The 24,676-nt window shown below is 41.5% G+C and overlaps 1 protein-coding gene across 1 annotated transcript; it reads right to left on the bottom strand.

The window, feature by feature from the left end:
- Positions 1 to 6,952: 6,952 nt before the first annotated feature.
- sfrp2 (secreted frizzled-related protein 2) lies at positions 6,953 to 9,123 on the bottom strand. The gene is made up of 3 exons (XM_015964239.3): positions 8,511 to 9,123; positions 8,293 to 8,373; positions 6,953 to 7,482 (listed from the first exon to the last, which is right to left on the bottom strand). Exons 1-3 carry the CDS (start codon positions 9,010 to 9,012, stop codon positions 7,178 to 7,180), a joined length of 888 nt encoding a protein of 295 aa, XP_015819725.1. The 5' UTR covers positions 9,013 to 9,123; the 3' UTR covers positions 6,953 to 7,177.
- Between the last annotated feature and the right edge of the window lie 15,553 nt (positions 9,124 to 24,676).

The following is a 24,676-nucleotide window of genomic DNA, read 5'->3' on the forward strand; positions in this document are numbered from 1 at the left end:
ATGCACTGACATTATTTGAATAATGAAAGATCAGTAAACATGCTCTTTTTTTGTTAGGCATTTCTTATGATAGCGAGTTTGATCTAATCTTTACAGGAAACGCAATGTAAATTTCTGTGGCCAAAAAAAATCTACCCCATTTCAGATTTATTCTGCTTTCACTTTTATTTTCACACCTAAATTTTTAAATATCAGACAAACTTGAGTAAATACAAAATGCAGCTTCAAATGAATAGTTTTTTTTTATTAAAGCTATCCAAACCAACTTGGTTCTGATCATGAAAAAAAATGTATTAACTACTTTATTTGGAAAGCTGAGTTCATATTCACTAGCTGCACCCAGGCCTGATTTCTGTTAGATCACAGTACCAACAGTCAAGCATGGTAGAGGTAGCATGATGGTCTGGGACTGCTTTGCTTCTTCAAGACCTAGATGACTTGCTGTAATTGTGGAAACCATGAATTCTGCTCTCTACTAGAAAATCCTAAAGGAGAAAATCTGACCTGTGACCCTACAAAAGGAGCTAATGATGGGAAAACTCCAAAGGTCCATTACATTTTCACATAAACAAGGTTGGTTAGAATAGGTTTTGGTTCTCTTTAAACACATTTTTAAAAAATAGCTTTTTGTATTTATGCGGGTCATCTTTGCTACTGAAATTTACTTGCTGGTCTAAAGCAAGGGTTAGGGTAACCCAACCCCTAACCCTCAGCAAAAATGTAAAATCCTTACTTCAGTCATGATGTAATCATAGTTTACATTATGTGGAATTGGTAGAAACACTGTGTTTTCCACTTTGAACTTCCTGAAAATAAAATGACGATAAGCAGGAAGCACTAGTCAATTAACTGGAAAAGAGTGACCTTCATCTGACCTTATGCTTTCCAAATTGTTAACATATTTACCTTGCAGTTGGTTACGTTTGGAATCAAAAAACAAGAACAGTGTTAGAAATAGAAGCAACATGTTCAGATGTAGACATTTAAAAATCCTTATATTGCAGCAACAAGGAACATGAAATGTTGCCCCGTTACACCCTTAAAGATTTTGTGAAACCAAACAAATATAAAAAAAACTTTCTAACAGCAATTATGTGTACTAGAGAACAAGAGCCCTCCTTTCTTATTAAAATGCATTACATTGGTCAATAACATGTTTTTTAACATAATAAAGTGTAATATTTGACTTTAAGAACCAGTTATTTGACATGCTCATACAAAATAAGCTCATATATTGTGTCAGCTGAAGGAGTTTTACACATGATCCGATTGTCCCTGTGGTTGAACTGGGAACACTCAGTGTCAGAGCTAAAAACCAGTGAACAGCTCAGAATCAAACTACTGTCTAGACTGTAGGAGTGTTAAATACCTTTCTGACATTCATCCAGCAGGTTCTTACACTGCCGAATGGAGAGTCCCATGTATTTCTGGGTCAAACAGACCACGACTGTGTCTATGGAGGCAAGTCAGTGAAAGTCACATCGTTAGTCATGTGAAAAGTGTCAGAATCAAGGTGTGAATTCTGTTGAAACCGCGTTGGAGGAAGGGCCTAGATTTGATCCAATAAATCATTTTTGTTTACAGTCACATGCTTTTCTGATGTCATATCCACGTTGGGTAATTTCAACAAACAGTGTGAAAATTTTTCTTTTGTCTTTTGTCACCACCCACCTCCTACTGTCACCTTTCCTGATTTGCTGTTACATGAGTTCAGAAGTCATGACACTGACAGCTCTTAGATGTTTATCTGATTGTGTGATCTGCTCTTTATGTTAGGGGAAGCCTCAGATTCTCTTAGGGCAGCTATGCCCATTAAATCTGTGAATTCTGTAAATTTTAATAATCTCATTGTTAAAACAAGAACTTCATCCAATAATCCATCCGTGGCTTGCTGTAGCTATCGCTAACAACGAGTTAACACTAACATGTGCCAACTGATACAAAATAAGCTGCAAAGTAAAAAGATCCACATTGCTGGGCAAAAAATATTACTGACAAGTCCAGTAGCAACAAAGCCAGGTCGTCATCAGTCTGCGTTTTAGTCAGCTCCTTCAAATCAGTACTGACGTTCACTCTGGTTTTAGCCTCATGCTTTGCCTCCAAAGACTATACCCTCTAGCCGTTTCTACAAAACAATGCTATCAGTTTGCTGCAATGGCATCAAGGAGCCTTGGGTCTTTTTTAAGTGGTCAGACCATGGTGGTAATGTGGCGCAATTGTGTCCTTTTTACAAAACATTATACGATGGCGGCATAAAGGGGGTATGGGGGTGGTCCCTGTGCTGCCACGGACTTCCATTTATCTTGCACACAACTTGCTTTTTATTGCGATTGAAGCTGCGCTAACTTAATTTTTTTAACAAGGCGCTGTTGGTGTCTGTCCCCCACAGTCCCCATGCAGTCTCTGATGATCAGACCTCCAGCTCTAACAGAGAGAAGCTCCTGGATCGCTCCAGTTTGCAGTCTCAGCTGCTTTTGTTCAAAGAGCAAGACCTACGGCCCGTGTTTACTGTCATTTTCAATTAAGCTGCCTACTGAAGCAAGGCATTAACTCCCTACGTCATCATGACACCTCCCATCTTTGCGCCAAAGTGTAGTTGCCGTTTACAAGACAGATAATTACTGCAAAATTACTACCAAGCGAGGCAAAACGAATGCCGCAAAATTTGTGCAATGCCATGAGTCTTCTTCTGGCTTTTGGAGAGTACAGACGCTTTTTTCCTCCCTCTTCTCTCTATCTTATCCCAAGGCTCTTTGTCTTTGGGTGTACGGTACTTCTGCATTTTTTCTGGAAACTGGAAATTATTAGAAATGGATCTGGTCAGTTGGTCTATCAATGCGATTGACAACATTTTTTCAACGATGAGAACGGGAGAAGGGGCTCCCAGATGTCCCTCTTGGACAGAACCAGCTGGACATATCATGGACTCCTGGAAACAGTGGAACCTGATCTGCCTGTCTCAACTGTCTGTAGAGGATTCTGAAGACGTCTGGATATTCATGGTGTTGGTGTTAGGTTTCTTGCTGTTTGGCCTGAGCCGTTACCTGGCTTACCGGAAAATTAATGAGCTTTCGAGGAATATTGGCTCAATCCCGGAGCTTAGGGATGGATTACACCGCGCTGTGAACGCACAAACTCATATAATTGTCGAGATGAGTCGTAAGCTGGAACTTTGGCTGAGATTCAGGCTCTGGCACAGAAGGTGGATTTGATCAAAGAGAGAGTTGGCAGATCAGCACGGTTGGGGGTAGACTAATTACACCATTATTGGATCTAGAGGGGTTGAGGACCAACGGAACTTTAAGGCAGAGAGGAAATTATCTCTGTCTGGCCCCAAAACAAGTTTTTATCTGAATCTGGTGCCCTTGAGCCTGTGAGGCTGAAGTGATTACTCCCCCTCAGAACAAATGTGGAATGCTGCCGTCGCCATGGCAACTCTTTCTCCCTATCCCAGCCTGGGCGGGACTGAGACCTGTGAAGGTTGTGGAACCATTTCCAGGAGTCACTGTGCTTTCTAACCCATTATCTCCCTCCCCTGTCCAAACGGAGGTGACGAGCGCTGCTCATTGCGGCTGCATGCACTGATGTGAGGAGAGTCTCTAACCCTACCTCCCCACCTAGTGGACACTTATGTTGTGTGATGTCTGAAGTCTGTTGCATTTCTGTCTGAGGTGTTTTTGCGTAGCAAAGCTGCCCTCCCTGTGGAGGGTAACTCTGAAGTGCATTTTTTTCCTCCACCTGACTCAATCCTCATATAAACCCTCTGATCTCTATTAAGGTAGCGCGACTCAGGTTGCGAATGACCACAGTCACCAATTCTTGTCATGTGTCTATGTCTATGTATGTATGTCTGATCTCAGAATTGTGTGTACTGAAACTCTAATTTCCCTCTGGGATTAATAAAGTATCTTTGAATTGAACTGAATTGAATTGTTGGCATGGCATGTTTATAAGACACACTGCTGCGGTAACATTAAACCGATTTGCTGGCACGGTGTGTCTTGTAAAAAGGGCTTCTTATTTTCACTTTTAGGTGCCGCCATGATGCAGACAAAACAACAACAGCAAATTTCTACTTTTTCTTCTACTTGTGTTTTAAGCGCCTTGTGATTTTTATCTTGAGAGGCGCTATAGAAATGATACTTTCTTCTTCTTCTTTTTTAATTGACAGTCGGGGAACTGAAAAAGCTAACTGCAAACCTTCATAATATAACCTTCTTAATAGCAAAGTCATTGGCAGAGTAAACATCTAACAGCCATAAAGCAGGCAGAAACCTCTCCCTAGAGCACTTACCTGAAAGACAAAACTGTTAAGTTTTTTGAGGAATGTAGAGTGCTGTCTCGTGTGAAGTTGATAAGTTTCTTCCTACAGAATCACTGAAACCCACTTTTAAAGGAATATTTTAAAAGTGTTAAAAATGCTTTAGAGTTGCACAAAATGTAAATATTTTACAAAGAAATATATAAAAGTTAAAAGACAAGAGAAACTATGAGCGGTGGTGATGTGTTCTGATGTGCTTCAGTCTACTCAACAGATACATTTTACAATACTAGAAATGTTATAATATGTTATTAAAAATGTGATCAAACTGGAGGTCCCAAAGAACTTCAACAAGGAGGAAATGCGTTCTAAAATGTCAAATACGTAAACAAACAGTTGGAGCAAGACTTCAGTGTGGCTTAGAGGAGACTCCGGTCCACCGTCCGGCGTCTCAGGAGCTAAAGCGGTTCACTACCAACACTATTGATAGTGGGACGATGTGCTGCTGACTTCAAATCAGGACGTAGTGTACTGGTGGGTAGAGTACTTTAAAGACCTCCTTAATCCCACTGGCCCATCTTCCAGTGAGGAAGCAAAGTCTGGGGACTTTGGGTCAGGCTCTCAGTCTCTGCTGAGGTCACAGCGGTGGTCATAAAGCTCCTCAGTGGCAAGGCCCCAGCGGTCGGTGAGATCCGACCGAAGTTTATTTAAGTTCCTGTAAGTTGTGCGGCTGTGTTGGTTGATGCGGCTCTGCAATTTAAAAAAAATGGGGGGGGGGGGGGGGGGGGGGCTGACCACAGGGTGTGCTCCAACTGCAGAGGGATCACACTCCTGAGCCTCCCTGGTGAGGCCTATTCAGGTGTTCTGGTAGGGAGAAGAAGAAGAAGAAGAAAGTATCATTTCTATAGCGCCTCTCAAGATAAAAATCACGTGGCGCTTCACAAAAACAAAAACAAAAAATGTAAAAATATAAAAAAGCATTTTGAAAATGTTTAAAAATATATTTTAAATGAGCAAGAATAAGCAATTGCGATTTAAAAGAGAAAATGTTAAGAAAGAGAGAGAGTGAACAGGAAAGAGGGAAATCAGTGGATCCTGAGGAAGGTGGAATAGGCGGGGAGAGCAGAATAAAGAGAGAGTGGTGAAGAAGATCATACAAAAGCCATACAAGAGAGTCTGCCGAATGGTCGAACCTCAGATTCAGAAGGAGCACTGTGGTTTTCATCCTGGCCGTGAAACATTAGACCAGCTCTGTACTTTTATGGGGGGTCCTAGACAATGTGTGGCAGTTTGCCCATCCAGTCCACATGACTCTTGTAGATTTGGAGAAGACGTTTGACCATGTTCCTTAAGGGGCTGTGTGGAGGTACTCCAGGGGTATCAGGCCCCTCGACAGGCTATTAGGTCCCTGTACGATTGGTGCCAGAGCTTGGTCCGCATTTCTGGCAGTAAGTCGGGCTCGTGAGAGCTGGACTGCACCAAGGCTGCCCTTCGTTACAGATCCTGTTCATATCTTTTATGGACAGAAATTCTAGAGCCAGCCAAGGTGTTGAGAGGATCTGTTTTAAAATCAAACAACTGTTCAAAAATATGTAAATGATTATTTTTCAACTTTTACAGTGTGACATAAAATATTTATTTCTTTAATATTGAGTTAAAAATAGTTGAAAAACAACTCTTTCAACTGAATGTTAATTAGTTATAAGTATGATTTTTTTCTTATTAAAATTTTTATTTTATTTTATTTTCAAAACAAAGGCCTTCCCCACTAAATTTTACCAATACGTTCCACAAGATGGAACTGTGCAACAAATATCCCACTGTTCAGAATTTTTCAACCACAACACTTAAACTGAAAAATATTCTGGACACACAAACAACATGACTCACCTTAAACATTTTAAAACTTTTAATTAGTCAACGCTTTGGTTTAAATGACAATATTTGATATTTACACTTTCTTAAACAACATTTTATATTACACACAGTACCTTATAGGGCAATTTACTGCTCAGCACAACACTAAACAACCAAAAATTAGATTATATCTAACAAAAAATAAAAAAAATGCTCAAAATACATCAAGTAGCTGCAAGTTAAAACAAAAGCTTGACTGAAATATGAAAGCTGGAGTAGAAAAATATTTGTTTTATCATGATGACAGAAAGAAGAAACATTTTTAAAGTAGGAATATAGAAAGAGAATATAGCCAGCTATCTCTCCATTTTACTTGCAAACAGAGGGAATAAAATCAGGCAACTTTCACACAAGAATCACACCTTTCCATAATATGCCCCAAGAAAAACACCTTTTCTAGTTCATGGTGCAAACTGAATTTCAAAAAAATAAAACGTCTTGGTCAGGAAGACGTTGTTAAAGAAATTTTCTATTTTTTTGTTCAATTTAACTTTAAATTCCTTCATCAAAAATTTTCATAAATTGTTAATTTAATGTGTTTTAAAGTTAGTCAGGTCTAAAAATACTTATTTCCAGCTCTAACCCTCAGATGTCTGTTTGATTAACTCAACTTTTTCTTACAACCAGTAATTGTAAAAACATTTTATTATAAATTCAGTTGTGTAACTTGATATTCAGCTCCACGTTAACCACTAACCCAGTGCAAAAAAGAAAAGCTTGTTATGGAAACACGTGCTGTATTAAAAACTGTCCACTAAGGGGCAGTAGGTCAACACTAAATGAACATGAAAAGTGATTATTTCCCTAAATGGCAGTTAAAGTAAAAATAAAACATCAGCTTTTACTTTTTATTTATGTGTGTTATATGTGTAATTTCACATAATCCTAATGATTATACTTCAAGTGGATGAACGAGTATGTTCTGTTTTTATGAGTTCTGTGCCCCAAACACAAGTCAGCCAGTAAATAAACTCAATCTCCCACGCAGATGCGCAGTTTCTAGCACTGGATCTTACGAATGCTGCGTGTAATCCTCTTAAACTCTCGCTGGCCCTTCTGCCAGCGCTTCAGTGAGGTGATAACCAGACGACCATCAACCTTCTGGCCCACAACCAGGTAGGCAGCGTTGATGTCGTTCATCTCCTCGCAGATGCACTTCTGCCCATCCCTCAACCACAGCACCGTCTTCCGTAGGTCACGCTCGCTCACGCCATTCATCATGTAAATGGTCTTGCTCTTGGTCTCTGGTACTACCTTGGTGTCTCCGTTGATGTATGAGATCTCCTTCACTTTGATTTTCAGGGCTTGGAAGAGAAAGAAATGAACGATCAGACACAATCACCGGAGTTATGTTAAAAATTCTATTAGTTTTCATCACATGCTGCTAAAATTACTTCTTCGTATTTGACCCACCTCAGTGGGGAGCGGTGAGCTGCAGCAGCGGCTGTGCTCAGGAACTATTTGGTGGTATCCCCCCCCCCCCCCCCCCATCCAACCCCATAAAGCGGAGTGTCAAGCGGGTATGACCCAACCGGGATTTGAATCCTGATCTCCCAGTCTCAGAGCGGACACGCATACCACTAGGCCACTGAGAAGGCTAAGGAGGAGAGTTTAAACTTTTGGAACCCATATATTTATTTCATCTCATTGTTTTTTATATGTATTTTTTCAGACCTTCCTCCGACCTCGTCAGAATGATACTTTCACAGAATTATTCAGAGTTGGAACACAACCCAAGCTGCAGCACTGGTTCATAAACCAGAGCAAGGGTTTTGTTTTGGGTGATTAAAACATTATCCGCCATATTTGATCTGAGGCTGATCAAGAAGATCCCTTATTGCAATGTTTTACACTGCAATAAGACACATGTTGTCTTCCATAGAAGTGGAAGGCCAAACTGACCTTTGGGAGAATTATGAGTTCCAATCTAGTTCTGAGAAACTTAACATCCTCTGGGATGTTTTTTAATAGTTTCTTGTAAACAGATTCCAATTTACATTTACGTTTGTCTTAATTTTGATTTGAATGTATTTTGAAACCACACTTCATGATTCACAGGGCCCCTCAGGGGCCCTGGACCCTCTCACCTGGTCAAATAAAGCTGCGTCACTCACCAAAATCATTCTTGCACAGGTTGTCAACAATTTCATTGTCATTTTCTTCTGTTTCTTTACAGGCATCACACACCCTGGGTACTAAAAGAAGAAAAAGATGAAGTGAAAACAATAGAATGTCTATAAGAATCGTGCTGTTTCGTGGAGAATCAAATTGTCTCCCGATTCCTTTACGCACGAGACTTGGATGTCTATGTCAGGTTTATTAAGAGCCTTACCCTCTTTAGTGACTGGCACGACGTTTTCCACGCTTGCAGGTGGTATGCACAGGTCGTTGTCCAGTGGGAAGCGGTCGCAGTTCAACATGTCAGGCCACGGGTAGCCAAACGCGTACATGACGGGTGCGCATCCGCGCTTCACGCTCTCACACAGCGACCTGCAAGGCTGGATGGGCTCGTCTAAATCATCCAGGCAGACGGGAGCGAAAAGCGAACAAAGGAACTTCCTCGTGTCCGGGTGACACTGCTTCTGGATCAGAGGGATCCACGAAGAAGCTTGCTGCAGAACTTCGTTCATGGATTCGTGCCCGAGCAGGTTCGGCAGGCGCATCTCCGTGTACTCTATGTCGTGACAAAGGAGCAGGCTGGACGGAATCTGCTTGCAGTTGTTCTTTTTGTGGAATAAATCATGCTGGCCAAAGTTGTACAGTCCGTGGATGGCTTCTGCGCAGGATGCCGAGATCATCCACAAAACGGTCACCGTGAAAATGAAGCCTCTCATTTTTGCCTTCTGAAAGTTGCGAAATGCGTTCAAGATTGTTTTTTGCTGCGCTCCAGCTGGATGAAGCGTGTGTCAGTGACCAGATCCTGCCGGTAACTGGGGTTTTCTTCCAGACATGTCTGGGAGGAGTCTGCAGCTTGTGCGCAAGGAGCTTTTTTCATTCAGCAAAACTGGTTTCCTAATGTCAGGAGAACACTGTAGACAAATTTGTCTCGGCGAAAGAAAAGCCTATTTCTCCTCTGGGCGTGAGCGACATAATGATGTTTAATTGTGCCTCAGCATTTTATCATCAGTTGTTTTCTTGACAGCATCCCCCCAGCCCCCGGAATCATAACAGAATCTGTCTGACAGGTTTTCCTCATTACGCACAAATCAGCACAATACACCAAGAGTGATCCCTGGGCTTGCTGTTTTTGGAGGCGCACAGTAAATACTTGAGAGGGGGGTGTCAGTAGGGGCATTTAGCTCCGTTCAGTGGAGCGTTAATTTTCCATCATTAGGAGTGCTGAAATCCTTTGGGCAGGCCTGCAGGTTCGTGCCACATGGTGAAATATGGCTTGGCCTGGTGTGAGGAGCAGGCCTCAACTCAGCGCACCCGAGGGTGAAACCGAATCTGTCTCCCACCTCCAGGCTCTGCAGCTCTGGCTCCTGTCTGGTCCCAGATCCCCGTGAGCTGCAAAAAAAAAAAAAAAAAAAAAAAAAACACTGCTTCCTCTCAGGCATAAGCTGGAACGGTAAAGCACGCGGAACTTGTTGCTAAAAGGGTCAGTGCACACAGAGTACACACTATACACCTATTTTTTCCCACTTTGGTTCTTGGTGGATCCTTCTATTGCAGATGTTTTTGTTTTGACCACTTGAGGTTTAGCCATCTATCTGAAGGAAATACACAGCTGGCCTGAGAAGCAGAAAAAGTGGTGCGCATCAATCACCTAGTAATAATCCACCACACACTGACTTTTATTGTTGCACTTCTTTCCATTCAGTAACACCAGGAAACAAAAAACATGGATGTAACCGTTCGTGCAACAAGTATGGAAGCCCATTGCTGACAAAAATATCTTCTATTGCATAATTATGAGACTTATTACATATTGAAATAGATAATTCATAAGATTTTTCATTAAAATTAGAACAGATATTTGAAAGCAGCTTTCTTGTACATTCAGTTTATTTACATAGCGCCAAGTCGTCTCCAGTCTGTTGGCAAGTAAAAATTTCAAGTGTTATATTTGTGGTCGATTTTTTTGCACATAAGCAGTGCTGCTACAGTTACCTTGAAATAGTAATTAGATTACTGACCTCTCCTTACAGTAGTAACTTAGTTACTTTACTGATTACTTTATTTTCGAAGTAACTAAGTTAAATTAGAAGTTATTGAATATTTTTAGCAGCTGCCAATAACTAAACCCATCGCTTCAACATAAAACCAGCAAACAGTTTTGCAGCGCTTGTGGAAGAAAACCCATCTCCACATCCATCTGCTGCACCTAAAGGATCTTCTGACATCATTTAGCTCTGCAGTCAGACACGCTAGGGTTTCCTATTTCTCCAACCTGGTGTCCCAGAGCAAAGGGAACCCCAAGGTGCTGTTTAACACCATCAGCAGCATCGTGTCTCCTGCCTCTCCTACAGCCTCCATCCACTCTGATGCATACTGTGAGAACTTTCTGTCTTTCTTTGTGGACAAAGTCAATAAGGTTAGATCTAGCATCTCTCCTTCAGCCTTATCACTGCCTCTCCCGACTCCAACCAGGCCCATCATCCTAGATAGCTTTGCTCCTGCTTCTTTGCCTGAGTTAACCAAACTAGTTAACTCCATGAAGACCTCTGCATGCCCCCTCCACATCGTACCCTCATCTTTGTAAAACTCTCCCACTGTCCTAATGGGTGTGACCCCGCAAGGAAAGTTGACCACTGAGCAGGGTTGATGGTTTATCCCTTGGGTCCACGTGGCAAGGGTGAGAAGTGAGCACCACCTCACCCCTGCCATGTGGACCTCAAGGGATAAACCATCAATCCTGCTCATGTAACGGGCGGAACTTAAGAACCCTTGAGGACACCAAGACACAGTAAGACACTAAAAGTCTTTATAAGCCAGGAGCTAAGACGCGGCGCTACCCATAAAGGGCGAGGCTAGAGACAGAGTCGGTGAACAGGCGAGGGTCGTGGAGGCAGGCAGAGTTCTTGGCAAGGGTCAGGCGTGGAAAACAGATCAGGAGGTTATGATCAGGCAGGATGAAAAAGGCTGGAAGATTTACTGGCGTGAGCATTCAATAATCTGGCACTGAATGGTTGGATGGCTGGTTCTTAAGTAGCAGGGGAAGCAGGTGTGTGTGATGAGCTGAGGAGTCAGGAGCAGGTGAAGTGGATGAAGCTGATGAGATGCAGGCTGGGGTTGCAGTGGAAACAGGGTTTGGCTGGGGCTTGATGAGAGGACCAGGTGTGAAGCATGAAGGCTGATGAGATGAATTATGGTGCATGGAGGTCAGGGCATGGCAGGATCATGACAGCTCAATGGCCAACTTTGCTCGCGGGGTCACCCATAAAGACAGTGGGAGGGTTAAAAGTGCTTTCCAGTCCATCGGTCCCAGCGTGCTCTCTATAATTAATGCTTCTCTGGTCTCTGGTCAGGTCCCTGCTTACTTTAAGAACGCTGTAATCCACCCGCTTCTTATAAAACCGAGTCTCGACCCCTCTCTCCATAGCAGCTTCAGACCCATCTCTAAACTTCCGTTCATCTCCAAGATCTTGGAAAAGGTTGTGGCTAAACAACTCACAGCTGCTCTTGATCAACATAACATCTATGATAGCTTCTAGTCAGGTTTTCGTAGAGCTCATTCTACTGAAACAGCTCTTCTTAGGGTCTCTAATGACCTTCTGACTCACAGTGATCCAGGGGACTGTTCTGTTCTGGTCCTGCTGGACCTGACTGCAGCCTTTGACACTGTTGACCATCACCTGCTACTGGAGAGGCTGAGAGACTGTGTAGGCCTATCAGGATCTGCTCTGGAGTGGTTCTCCTCTTATCTTTCTGAGCGCTCCTTTTCTGTGGCCGTCTCCAAGTTTAGGTCCTCCACCACCTCTCTTACCCATGGTGTCCCACAAGGTTCTGTGCCGGGGCCTCTGCTCTTCCTCCTCTATCCGCTTCCTCTTCAGCACATCCTGAGCTCCTTCAAAGGAATCTCCTACCATCTTTATGCAGATGACATCCAACTGTACATCTCCTTTGAGCCCCATGAGATGTCTAAGCTGTAGCTGTTACACACCTGCTTAGACTCTATCAAAGCCTGGATGGCTGGGAGCTTTCTACAGCTGAATGAAGATAAGACTGAGATCCTCATCTGTGCCCCAGACAAGCTGGTTCCCAAAGTCAGAGACTCTCTTGGCCAGCTTGCTTCCCACACCAAACCTTCTGTCAGGAATCTTGGCATGACCTTTGACCCAGCTCTCACCCTGGATTCTCATGTCAGTTCTCTTGTTGGCTCTTCCTTCTTCCATCTCAGGAACATTGCTAAGCTGATAATAATAATAATAATAATAATAATAATAATAATAATAATAATAATAATAATAATAATAATACTAATAACAATAATAGGGCTGCGCGGTGGCGCAGTGGTTAGAGCTGTTGCCTTGCAGCAAGAAGGTCCTGGGATCTTTCTGCATGGAGTTTGCATGTTCTCCCTGTGCATGCGTGGGTTCTCTCCGGGTACCCCGGCTTCCTCCCACAGTCCAAAAACATGACTGTTAGGTTGATTGGTCTGTCTAAATTGTCCTTAGGTGTGAGTGTGTGTGTGTGTGACTGTTTGTCCTGTGTGTCTCTGTGTTGCCCTGCGATGGACTGGCTCTCTGTCCAGGGTGTACCCCGCCTGATTGCCCGCTGACCTCTGGAGATAGGCACCTTCTTCACCACTCTCTCCTTATTCTGATCTTTCTATCATTTCCAACAATAACCAGTAATAGTGTCTTGGACAAGTAACATTGATTTGTTTACTGATATGGAAATAGTGATGCGTTTGATTGTTATTGGAAAAAGTGGTAATTTTTAGATGCATCACTGCACATAAGCCACTGCTCTATTATATTAGAGCAGACACTATACACCAAAAATATTAAAACATGTACAGAACTTAAATGGATAGAAAAACAAATGAAATTAAAAAATGAGATGTTTAAAATGAATCTCTTGTTATCCTGAAAAAATAAAGAATAAAAGTTCTCTTTGGATGTGGGGCTTAAAGGGTCAAAGGGTCATACTCGATGATTAAAGAAAAATCATTATTAGTAACGTTAACAGTTTAATGGATGCAATAATGACCATAGCTGGTTAAGACGCTGCTCCTGTGTCCTCTCACCTGTAGGCGAGGTTTTTTATCGGTTTTACTGAGAGTGTTTTTTTATTTTTATTACTGAATCTAAATAGGATTTATAAATTTTAGTACAGCTTGCTGTTCACCTTTCAGTGTTTCAGTCTTTGTTTAATTAGGAACTATTTCAGAACCATTTAGCTCAAGGCCCGTTTCCTCTATCAGAACCTCCCGGTAATTCTACCAGACCTTCCTGCATGTGCGTTTCTCCATTTCCAGCCTGAAAGGACCACTTTCTGGGTCATTTCAGAGACCAACCAAGTACCTGAACTTGGGTATGTGCTTGGAAATGTTCTGGTAGAGTTAGGGGGCGAAAATCATAGTTTCTAAACTCCCAACGCCAAAACAAGAATCCCCCCTCAATGGTGTAACTCATAGCGCTTTGTGGTCTCCTGCAGAGCGCTGTAAAACACATTTTAAATGACAAACCTTCAAAACCTCAATAACCAATACAGTTTCACAGACAGTTAGGGTCAAAGGTTAAGGAAAGAGGTAAAGCGATCTTGGGTCTGTGCTTAACATCCCCCCTCCCCCAGCAGGTTCTCATTATAAGTGTGTGTGAAAATGAGACACGGCTGGTCACACACCCTGGTGCATCTGTGGCCCAGTAACCCTTTGCTCTCGGGCTTTTCCCTGAAAAATGCCCCTCCCACTTCTCCTCTTTCACTGAGAATCTCCTGCAAGATTTTTGATCAAATAAAATCCCAGAATCTGAGGAAAAGTCAGCCCTAATGATTATTGGTCGTTTATTGGAGAGTAAATAAATGATAGACCTGAGTAATGATTTGTTTGCTTTTGTTATAAACAAATGTTGATCATATTGATCCAGCAATTATCTGCAGCCAGAGGCGTTTTGTGTGTGTGTGTGTGTGTGTGTGTGTGTGTGTGTGTGTGTGTGTGTGTGTGTGTGTGTGTGTGTGTGTGTGTGTGTGTGTGTGTGTCACACTGGTGTCTGACAACTGAAAGCACGTGAATGAGCAGCTGGACAACGTGTCTTTTATTAAGAGGACAAAGGAAACTGTAGTTTAATGACAGAGATTTAGTCTGAACCCCACCGTCCTACTGGATTCATATGTGTACAGCTGCTTCTTATATATGTAGGATTTATGTCTTCAGAAGAGGAAAATGGGCTGGGGGGTCCGTGGTATGGGAATGCTGTGAAAGCTGGGTGGTAGATTTTCAGGTTTGTGGCACAATGTTAGACCTAAATGCCTTTTTAACTTTGCAAACTTGGTGTTGCACACTTTCACAAAAGGCCCATGTCTTCTATCAGAAATTCTGAGTAATTTTACTGGACCTTGCTGGCATGTGCACCTCCAATACACCAATCCAGTCTGAAAAGCCAATTTTCTAGGCCCTGTCAGGGACCAACAAAATACCTGTATTGAGGTATGCACTCACTAATGGCTTGGTTGATTTGCTGGGCAGGACTTGTGGTTAATTGATTGCTGATTGATTATAACTCAGAAGGAAAGGATAATGGCAGATGCCACCAAAAATGTGTAAAACTGGAAAGAGTTGCTGCTTAAGCAGAATGAAAGGAAAAGAGAAGAAGCAGCATTGATGCTTTAAAATCGGCATTTTTAAACTCCCAACACCTATGAATGTGATGTAAATCCCTCCACCATATTTTACAAAGCGCCATAAAAACTTACACTTCTTCTTGACATTAAACGCCACCCTATTATATCACACAACAGCTCTCCTGGTGCCCTGAATGGATTAAATTATGGCAAACTTTGACCGAATAAAACTTTTTAAGCCTCCCACTGTCTGAATGGGTGTGACCCCGCGAGGAAAGTTGACCATTGAGCAGGATTGATGGTTTATCCTTTGAGGTCCACGTGGCAGGGGTGAGGTGGTGCTCACTCCTCACCCCTGCCACATGGACCCAAAAGATAAACTATCAATCCTGCTCAATGGTCAACTTTCCTGGTGGGGTCACCCATACAGACAGTGGGAGGGTTAAATGTTATTATCATCCGTGGACACCCTTTGGCTGGTAGCTGGTTTCAAAAGACAATCCGTGGTGGCATTTCAGGGTAATACTGCTGCCATGGTGTGTCCTTGGAATGCGCTGTGGTGGCATGGCGAGGTGAGAATGTAGCGTCATTTGTGCCACTAAGCTTGATAGTAACATTACCACAATGAGGGTGAAGTCACACTCGTGTTAAATGTCCGCCGAGCTATGGTCGACAACAATATTTAAAATGCATGCTTTTGCAAACAGTAACAGCTGAGACAGAAAACTGGATGATGCAAAGATCCAGGAGCTTCTGGCCTTTGGAGCTGATGCACAGATTGCTAAATAGTTCAAGAAGGACAGCCACTTCTTACATAAAAACGTAAGGTCTGTGGCTTCAATCAGGATAGAAAACAAATTATGTCCGTGCTAAAATGATGTCTGAGACAGCGCGCCAACAGCATGGATACCACCCCTAAAACCCCTTTTATCCTGCCATTGCATAATCTTTTATGAAAAACACATGACCATGCTGCACTGCAGCCTAAGGCTTACCACTTTTCATGGGCTAAAGGGTCCTGCTTTCTGGCAAATTAGCAACATGTTTTTAACAGGTTAGTGACCTCACTCATTGCAGAAATGGTCCTGAAAGGATTACTTTTCTATTGAGCTACAATGGCTGAGAGGAGCAAGCCAACATATTCACCTTGTTACCTTCTCCCTCCCAGAAATGTCCCAGAACACCTATCGTGGAAATGCGGCTAAAGAGGCAGTTACTTGGCCAAGTTCACTCTTTTATAACACATTTGCAGTGGTCTCCAGTATAAATTAAAGCCTTATGAGTTGATCTCTGTGGGGGAAAAAGCTCTGGTGCTCCTATTTCAGGAAGTTGAAGTGAACCAGAGGTGAGCAGAGCACAGCAGGATTTAGAGTCTTATTTCCTGACATCCTGGCCTCTTGCTCTACCACTGACTCCATTTTCTCTGCAACGCTGATGTTTTATCTCCACAAACAACATAAGCCTGGAGGATTTTTGCCTTTTTGTGAAGTTAACTGCTAACTATTAGCTTCTACTAGCTGAGACGTGCTCTCATCTCCTGAAAGCTAACTCAGCAACAGGCTTCCCCGTCGCGAGCCAAGATGGGTGAGAGCATGAATGCTATTTTTCAATGTGACGTAGAATTGAGTGGCCTTTCTAATCCAAGCATTGCAGGTGTTTTTTCTATCAACGACCAGCGTGTGAATGTGTGTGTGAGGCACCTTGGGGGGGTTCCTCAGAAGGCTTTATACAAAAACCGACCCTTTACCAACGACTAATACAGGAAATATGGGTAGAAGACTATTTTTACATTCAGCCTGCATGTCAAAACTGCTTTTGCAAATTTACAGAACAAGCTAGGTTTTGAACGCAAACACAGTCATTATTACTCACCCCTCCCCTCGGGTATCTTTCCTGAAGAGCTTCTGCGGAGGCCCGCGATGCCCGAGGAAACGAGATAGTGCTAAACACTGCCTTTTTCTAGGTCCAAATGTTTCTTGTCTGTGACTTGAAATGGGCTTTTTCTTTTATGGATTCTGGCAGTTTGTCCTAAAGTTAAAATGGTAGCAGCCAGCTGTTTCTCCTTATTGACCCACAAACCTCTAACACCAGTGGTGTTCTGTTGCAAAATATGTGAGTGCGTCATGAGTAGAGGATGCAGGGAAGTGCTGTGGTTCGGCCAGAATGACAACCGGATGATTTAAGCAACTATAAGGAGCCTAAGTCACTTCCAGGCCACAGGTCCCCGGAAGAACGAAAAAAATGAATGCAAGTCAATGGAGGCTAAAAACGCAATTTTCTAATTCCGCTTGTTTTGTGCCATGGATTTCACATATGATGTCTGTGAATTTTAAAGACACATTCTGATACCAAGAACGTGCTTATTTTTGAACGGGGGTGGGGGTCGTGTGGGTGTGTGTGTGTGTGGGGGGGGGTGGGGGGGTGGGGGTGGGGGGGGTGGGGGGGACGGACGGACGGACGATATCTTAGGTTTTGTGTGAAAGTAAGTCCAGGACTACAAATGTGCATCACCAAAGTGGCATCATCGAACCAGACACAAAGAAAACTAAGGGAAAAGGCCTGTAAGTTCAGCAAACTTCCCACAGGAAGACAGAACCACCATTAATCTGGTCGTGTAGCAGCTACTTTGTGGGGAGGAGATTATGTGGTGATGTCATATATGAGACGTGCCGAATTCTAGTTTGTAGTCATGCTAATGACGAACTTTTACAAACTGATAAATTCATTTTTTCGTTCTGCCGGGGACCCATGATGCAGAAGTGACTTATGCTCCTATTGGCGAAGGTTTTTAGACAAATGCGAGAGAACCACTACATTAAATTGTTTCTTAAATCTCCACAACATAATATAGCGATACTATGTTAGAACGTTGTTAAGAGGCATGAATAAAAAGTTTTAATCATATTGGAAAAAAAGAGTAAAAAAACGGCATTTCAGTGAACTTGGTCTTTAAACTTGAAAGATAAAAGTTCAGTTGTTCATTCAGGAGACGAAAAGTAAAAAAATAAAAATTCTGCTCTCGTTTTCTTATGCCTTTCTGCTACAGCTGAGAATCAGCCCCACAGTTCAGGGCTGTGTGCTTCAAATGCACTAATGAGCTTGTTAAGTTCAATAAGGCCATTTAAAGCTGATGTTTTCTGAAGGTCATCCCACTGAAGAGGAATTATTTCTACTTGACTCCTGCAGTCAGAAACTATACATTGTAGCTTCTAGGCTTAACTGATGTTCCTATTGTATAGGTTTATTGAATGTAGGCATTTATTATTTCATTAACACATTAAAGTGAAATTATTCTACACTAAACAGTCAGTAAATTTTGGATAATTCAAGTTTTTTTGTTAATCATGTTGACAGATGCATAGCTGATCAGTTGTGTCTCATACAAGTCCAGATCACAGCTTTTAGCTTTGCTTAGTATAATACTAAATTTAGGAAGGGAAAGACATCTTAGGTGTGTTCTTGCTGTGTCTTTCTAAATCCATGCTTTCGTTCTTTTTTAAACACAGAAACAGTTTTGTTTACCTGTTTGTAGCTACAGTTTCGCCGACGGCTGCCGGCTTCTTCAGGCTGACGCTGATGGTGGCGCGTCACTTCCTATCAGCGTCAGAGCTGTAAAACTCCCAGTTAATTACCTTCTTGTTGATTTTCAGTGTCACCAAAAATTCACCAGCTTTTGTTCCAAACGGTAAATTTGTATTTTCCATGCCTAAACCTGACCAACCTGTAGGCAACATGGGGTAGGACCCAAAAAGTAAAGGGTATTAAACAAAAACATAGACGTGCAACACAAATTCCAGTTTCTGACTTCGTCTTCTTCCTCCCGTCACTTATAGTGAAGCTTGTCACGTGGCCATTAGTCAATTCTCCAAAGTAGCATCTGCTGCATTATTGAGTGGAAGGAGGAGAAGTGTCCAAATGCTGCCTGATATTTGCAGATTGCTGCCACCACAGCATATTGTTAGCATATCTTCTTTTTCCTTGGAAGAAGCCACCAAAACCAACATGTTGCTGGTTGTAGATTCTTACGACCTTTAGGGTGTTTAAAGGATGTCGTTTTCTTTATTACAAAATGCTCCTAAATATATATTTCCCCAAAATAGTCATGTATGGTAACCTGTGATAAAAACTGCAGTACAGCGTAGTAATTCTAACATTTATGGCACCTCTACACCATTAAAGATAGGTCAAAAAGACCGACTGATCTGTGCTATCCAAAAACAGTGTCACTGTACCATAAAACACAGCGACGAGCCAGGCAGGTTTATGCTTGCAGAGTGTCTGTGGATCCTTCTGTTCGGCTGTGCCCTTTGACCCCTGACCGCTACAGAAGCTGAAAGTCTCACACTGTGAAGGGCTCTCAAGAGATATTTTACAGCTTGGACCAAAGTGCAACCAGTTCTGCAGCCAAGTGCCGAATGGGCCATTGCTGATCTCCCCTACCTGGGGTTTAAAGGGGGGCACCCAGCAGGCCTGCACCCCCCCCCCCCCCCCGATAAATAAACTATAAAACCTTATTTTAATGTTTGCAAATTTAAGTACAAAATGTCAATATAAAGCATTAACTGACACACATCACCATTGAATATGCACTTTGTGTACTTTTTGAGGACTTTTACCTCTGATTTAACTATTGGCCTTAATTTTATTTTTTTATTTCCTCACACATCATGTTGGAAATGCCATAAGGCAGTAACGGGAAAGTTTCGTTGCACATTAAATTGTTGCTATTAAATCAAGCTATCATTGATGATTTCAATTAAAAATAATGGAAAATTAAAATACATTTTTAGTACTTTTTGTAGCTTTTTTGTTACTTTCCAAGTTTTAAAAGAAATGTTAACCACGGGAAGGTAATGGCTGAATTAGGCAGCAGTAGCTCAGAAAGTAGAGCGGATGGTCCAATAATCGGAAGGTTGTAGGTTCGATCCTGGCTCCTACCTGAGAAGGCTTCTGTTGTGTCCTTGGGCAAGACACTTAACCCTCCTGGTCAGAGGGACCGGTGGCGCCGGTGTTCGGCAGTCTCACATCCATCATTGCGCGCCAGGGCAGCTGTGGTTGCAGTGTAGCTCATGGGTGAATGACTGATTGTGTTGTGAGGTGCCTTGGTGGGTTATAGAAGCCTAAAGAGGCGCTAGACAAATACAGGCCATTTACCATTTTTTACAATTATTATGACCCTTTCTATTTTTTATCTTTCATTTGTTGAATGATTTTTGTGGTTTTGATTGATCATTTTATAATTGAATGGCTTTGCCCTTTTATTTTAACTTTTATGTAAATCTTTGTTTTCTTCACCTGTATAATGACATTTTATAATTTTAATTATCTTTCATTTGTTTTATACTTTGTTGTTTTGATTTTAGGATGATTTTATGATTTTACAACTTTATAATTTGTTTTGTTCTTTGTGAATCACTGTTATTTTTCTTTCTGTGATAAGTGCTGTATTAAAAAACTTTACTTGCTTACTTACTAAATTGTTCGCTCTAGTCTTTTCTCGTGATGAATATAAAAGTAGGGAATTAGGAGTTATTCTTAAAACAAATGCATTTGTAGTTTAGACTGATTAGTTTCATTTGTCTTCACTGAGTATGAAAATAAAAAACATATTTAAAGTAAAAAATCATTTGTCCAGCTACAGAACCCTGCAGAACTTTAGGACTAACTTCAGTGTGTGATGATTAAACTTCTCATCTGACGTTTACCCTTTCCTGTCTTTTCTTGATGAATTTTAATTTTTTAAATCCAAACTTGTGTCTTAAATTTTTCATTAGATTTTTTGCAACAGAAACAACTCTGGAAACCGTTTCTCCTTCCTTCCACCATGCTGCTGCTGCCTCGTGCTGGGAAAGCCAAGTCAAAATAACATGTCAAGCATTGCTATTAAGTCAGCAGCCTAGGGTCATTTAAACGATAAATGTTGGACATTTAAAACAACAAACGAAAGGGAAATCTGGTTTTGCTCATGAAGACAAATCATCAAATGTTTTTGCTTTACGCAAACTAAAATGCTTCAGTGCACAAACAGATTGCCACTGTAGTTAAAGTTATGGCTCATTTGCCTTTTGGATGATTTGTGCTGTGAAATATAATCTGGAAGACCTACTCTGCAGGAATCTGAGTGTTAATTTTAGCAGAGGTGGCAGTTGGTTAGCAAGTGACCCAAAGTGACCCCCAGAATACCAGACATGGACTCAAGTGTAAATAAAGGTTTGGTATTCAATCACAGTTGTGACACAATGGCAAGGACATAGTTTGTTTAGGGTTACATCTTAGAAGGTTGCTGTACTGAAACACTTTTGACCAAGTTTGTCACCAATCATTTCTGCTTAAATTAATTAAATCTCTTCTAACGTTGATCTGGCTATATGCATATATTGATGATTTCTCCACATATAAATACTCCTTAATTGCATTTTTTATGTTTGTGTATTTATTTTAGGGTTTATTTTATAATTTCCAGTATATTCAGAGTGGCTATGGGAGAAAACAAATACACAATCTTGATATAGAGCAAATTAATTGACATAAAAAATATTTCAAATGTGCAAACTAAGAAAACCACAAAAACATGATATACTTGAACCCAAAGCCAAATTTAATGTTGTGTTTAGTAACAATTGTGTTTTCTAGCATGCACCAAGCAGTTTGACATTCCTATTTTACAATCTTGCAGTTTTACTTGGAGATAATTTTCATAAATGTTTTCTTCTCCATAGGACATCTCACTATAAAAGTAGCAATTACAAACACATTTAAATGAAGCCAATCACGTCCGCCAACTGGTGTTCTCTGTAAAAAATAAACTTTTAAAAAGTCCAGAACCCTGATGCTGAATTACCCAATCCCTCTGTTATTTAGCTCTGTCTCTCATTTGAGTGTCTAGCGTTGACTTGGACACACTTGGATGTGAGCTGATGGATTCTGGATGCAGATGGAACAAGCCTCAGGCGGAGAGCATTAAAACTTCAGAGTCGTGCTGAGAGGAGAAGGAAAAGACCCACAGTTATAGTAATTTCTTTGGGGAGACATCCCTGCGCAGTGCTCACTCACTTAAAACCTGGCCTCACGTTAACTAAACACTGCCTCTGTTTCAACGCTGAAGGCTTTCCACTCTCAAACATCTAATGAAAAAAAGTGTCCTTGGATAAGCTGCTTGATGCTTCTGGTTAGATCTTTTGGACCATCATGACTGCTGCACAGGTAGTTTAGCTCATCAATGAAAACCATATATAGTTTTCTTTCACTTTTCTGCCTAATTAGTTTTCTTACAACGTTCATTATTATAGGCTAATATTGGCATCATAATGTAAAATCGGAAATTATGAGTACGGTATGCAAAAAAACTCCTCAGCTGTGTCTTTGTTCAAATACTTGTTGCTGCATTGCTTGTAGTACTGAAGCGGTCCACTAGGGGAAACGGTGAAGAACTCAGACCAGATAGAGCTCCAGGTGTGGAGCAACCAAGGGGCCATTATGGTCTACATTTTTTAAGCCAATTTGTGGCTAAAATTGCAGTTCCAAACTCATCCGCTAGGGGCTGGCGGCAGAAGGTAGCAAATCCTCATTGACTCCCATGTTAAAAATGCCAATTTCACACCAGAAATTAACAGGTTTACAACCCATTTTAGGTTTAATCGATCTAGTTTACACACATGACAACTCTGAGGGGGTGACTGTTTTGTAACTCGTATATTTAGGTGTAATTAAATACTTAAAATTCTGAATAATTAATGAACATCAGAACCTTGTGACTTCAGAGCTAGCTCCGGGGAAAGACCTCAGCTTGGGCCCCGGCCTCACGTTAACAAATGTTTGGCCATTTCGACTCTCTGAACTTTAGTTTCATCTGTGTGTGTTTGTGTTTTGATGTTAATCCTGGAATTATTTGGACAGAGGGCATGCTGTGGTTATTGACTGCTCTAACAGATCATTCAACCAGTTTCTGCTTCTTTCTGTCACTAAGTAAAATTACATTCGGGTTAGCATGTAGCTAATGTTCCGCTGGTCTCCAACTCCCAGAGCCAACACACCATCAACAATGGCAGACTCACGGATCTTTGACCGTGGTGGACCAGCAAAGCCCGATATCCTACGTCAGCTTACCTAGTTATGATTTCATTACAAAGCATGCTGGAGGTGTGTGTCACTTTGGAGTCACAGCCTCAGCTCCACCTCTTCCCATTTTTGGATTGTCTGGGCATGATGAAACATGTGACACAGTCAAAATGGCAGTAGTGGGAACCTCCCGTTTGGAAACAAAACCTTATCATTCGAGCCTATGGACATGAATTGTTCAGTATATGTATGTCGATGGCTACAACTAAAAGAAACATGGCGTCAATAGAAAAGATTAGAAACTGGTTAATTTTGAGATCTTGGCGGGAAAAAGACAGTAGCAGTATTGTAGCTAGTATGAAAGACCACTGAACACTGAGCCAGCATCAGGGAGCCTTTAGTCTTTCATAAGTGGTCAGACTGTGGCGATAATGAGGCACAATCATGTGCTGTGATGGCGGAATAAAGGGGGTGTGGGGGCAGTCTCCGCGCTGTCATGGCTTGGACAGAACTTTCTTTTTATTGCAATTAAAGCAACACTGCTTAAGTTTATGTTTTTACAAGCCACTTCAAAAGGTGTCTGTCCTCCACAGTCCCTATGAACTGTGATCTGAGCTCCATCTCTAGCGGAGAGAAGCTTTCAGAGCTCTGCACCGCTCCAGTTTGCCATCTCAGCGGATTCTGTTTACAAAAGCAAAACTTACTGCCCGTGTTTACTTTCATTTTTAGTATGGTTACTGGCCAGAGCTCGTGACACCACCCTCTGTTTCACAAGGCGTAACCTTCATCTTTGAGCAGAAACTGAAAGACAAAACACCAGAAGTTCAAAGAAAAACTTTGAAAGACTTTCAGAAAGTCTGTTATTGATCAAAATTCATTTGTTCAAGGTCAAAATTAAAGAAACCCAATGAAGCTTAATGTTTTCGTAGAAAAACGCATAAATTAATTAGCACTCTGACAATACTCAACTTGATCATCATTTGTTTTCCTTCATATTTTGACATTCTGATAAAAATTGAACAATCTTTTTAATAATAATTAATACTAATTCATTTTTAATAGGCACCTTTCATGGCACTCAAGGTCACCTTACAGTAAGACAAGAAAGAACAAAGCAAAAACAAAGTAAGATCACCTCAATGAAATCAATAAAAATTTTAAAAAGCAATAAAAGCAATAAAACAGGTAACATATGACAAATAACAAATGAGATTCACAAAGAAAAAGCAGTTTTGAACAAATAGGTTTTGAGATGTGATTTGAAAGGTGAAATGGTGTCAATATTGTGAATCTCAGGTGGAAGAGAATTCCAGAGGTGAGGGGCTGAGCGACTGAACGCTCTGGACCCCATGGTAGACAGACGGGAAAGGGGCACTGAGAGATGGATGGAGGAGGAGAATCTGAGGCTACGGATTGGGATGTTAATTTGCAACAGCTCACTGAGATATGGAGGGGCGAGGTTATGGATGGCCTTGAATGCAAGGAGAAGGATTTTAAAAGTGATACAAAATTTTACAGGAAGGCAGTGCAGCTCCTTCAAGACAGGGGTGATGTGACTGGTGGACGGGGATTTGGAGACGATACAGGCAGCCGAGTTTTGGACCAACTGAAGTTTGAGAATATATTTTTGAGGGATACCAAAAAGTAATGAATTACAGGAGTCAATACGAGAAGGGACCAGGGTGTGAACAAGAACAGCACCGTGTGAAGGAT

This window comes from Nothobranchius furzeri, chromosome 4 (genome assembly GCF_043380555.1).
Source record: "Nothobranchius furzeri strain GRZ-AD chromosome 4, NfurGRZ-RIMD1, whole genome shotgun sequence".
In the NCBI taxonomy this organism is placed as follows: Eukaryota; Metazoa; Chordata; class Actinopteri; order Cyprinodontiformes; family Nothobranchiidae; genus Nothobranchius; species Nothobranchius furzeri.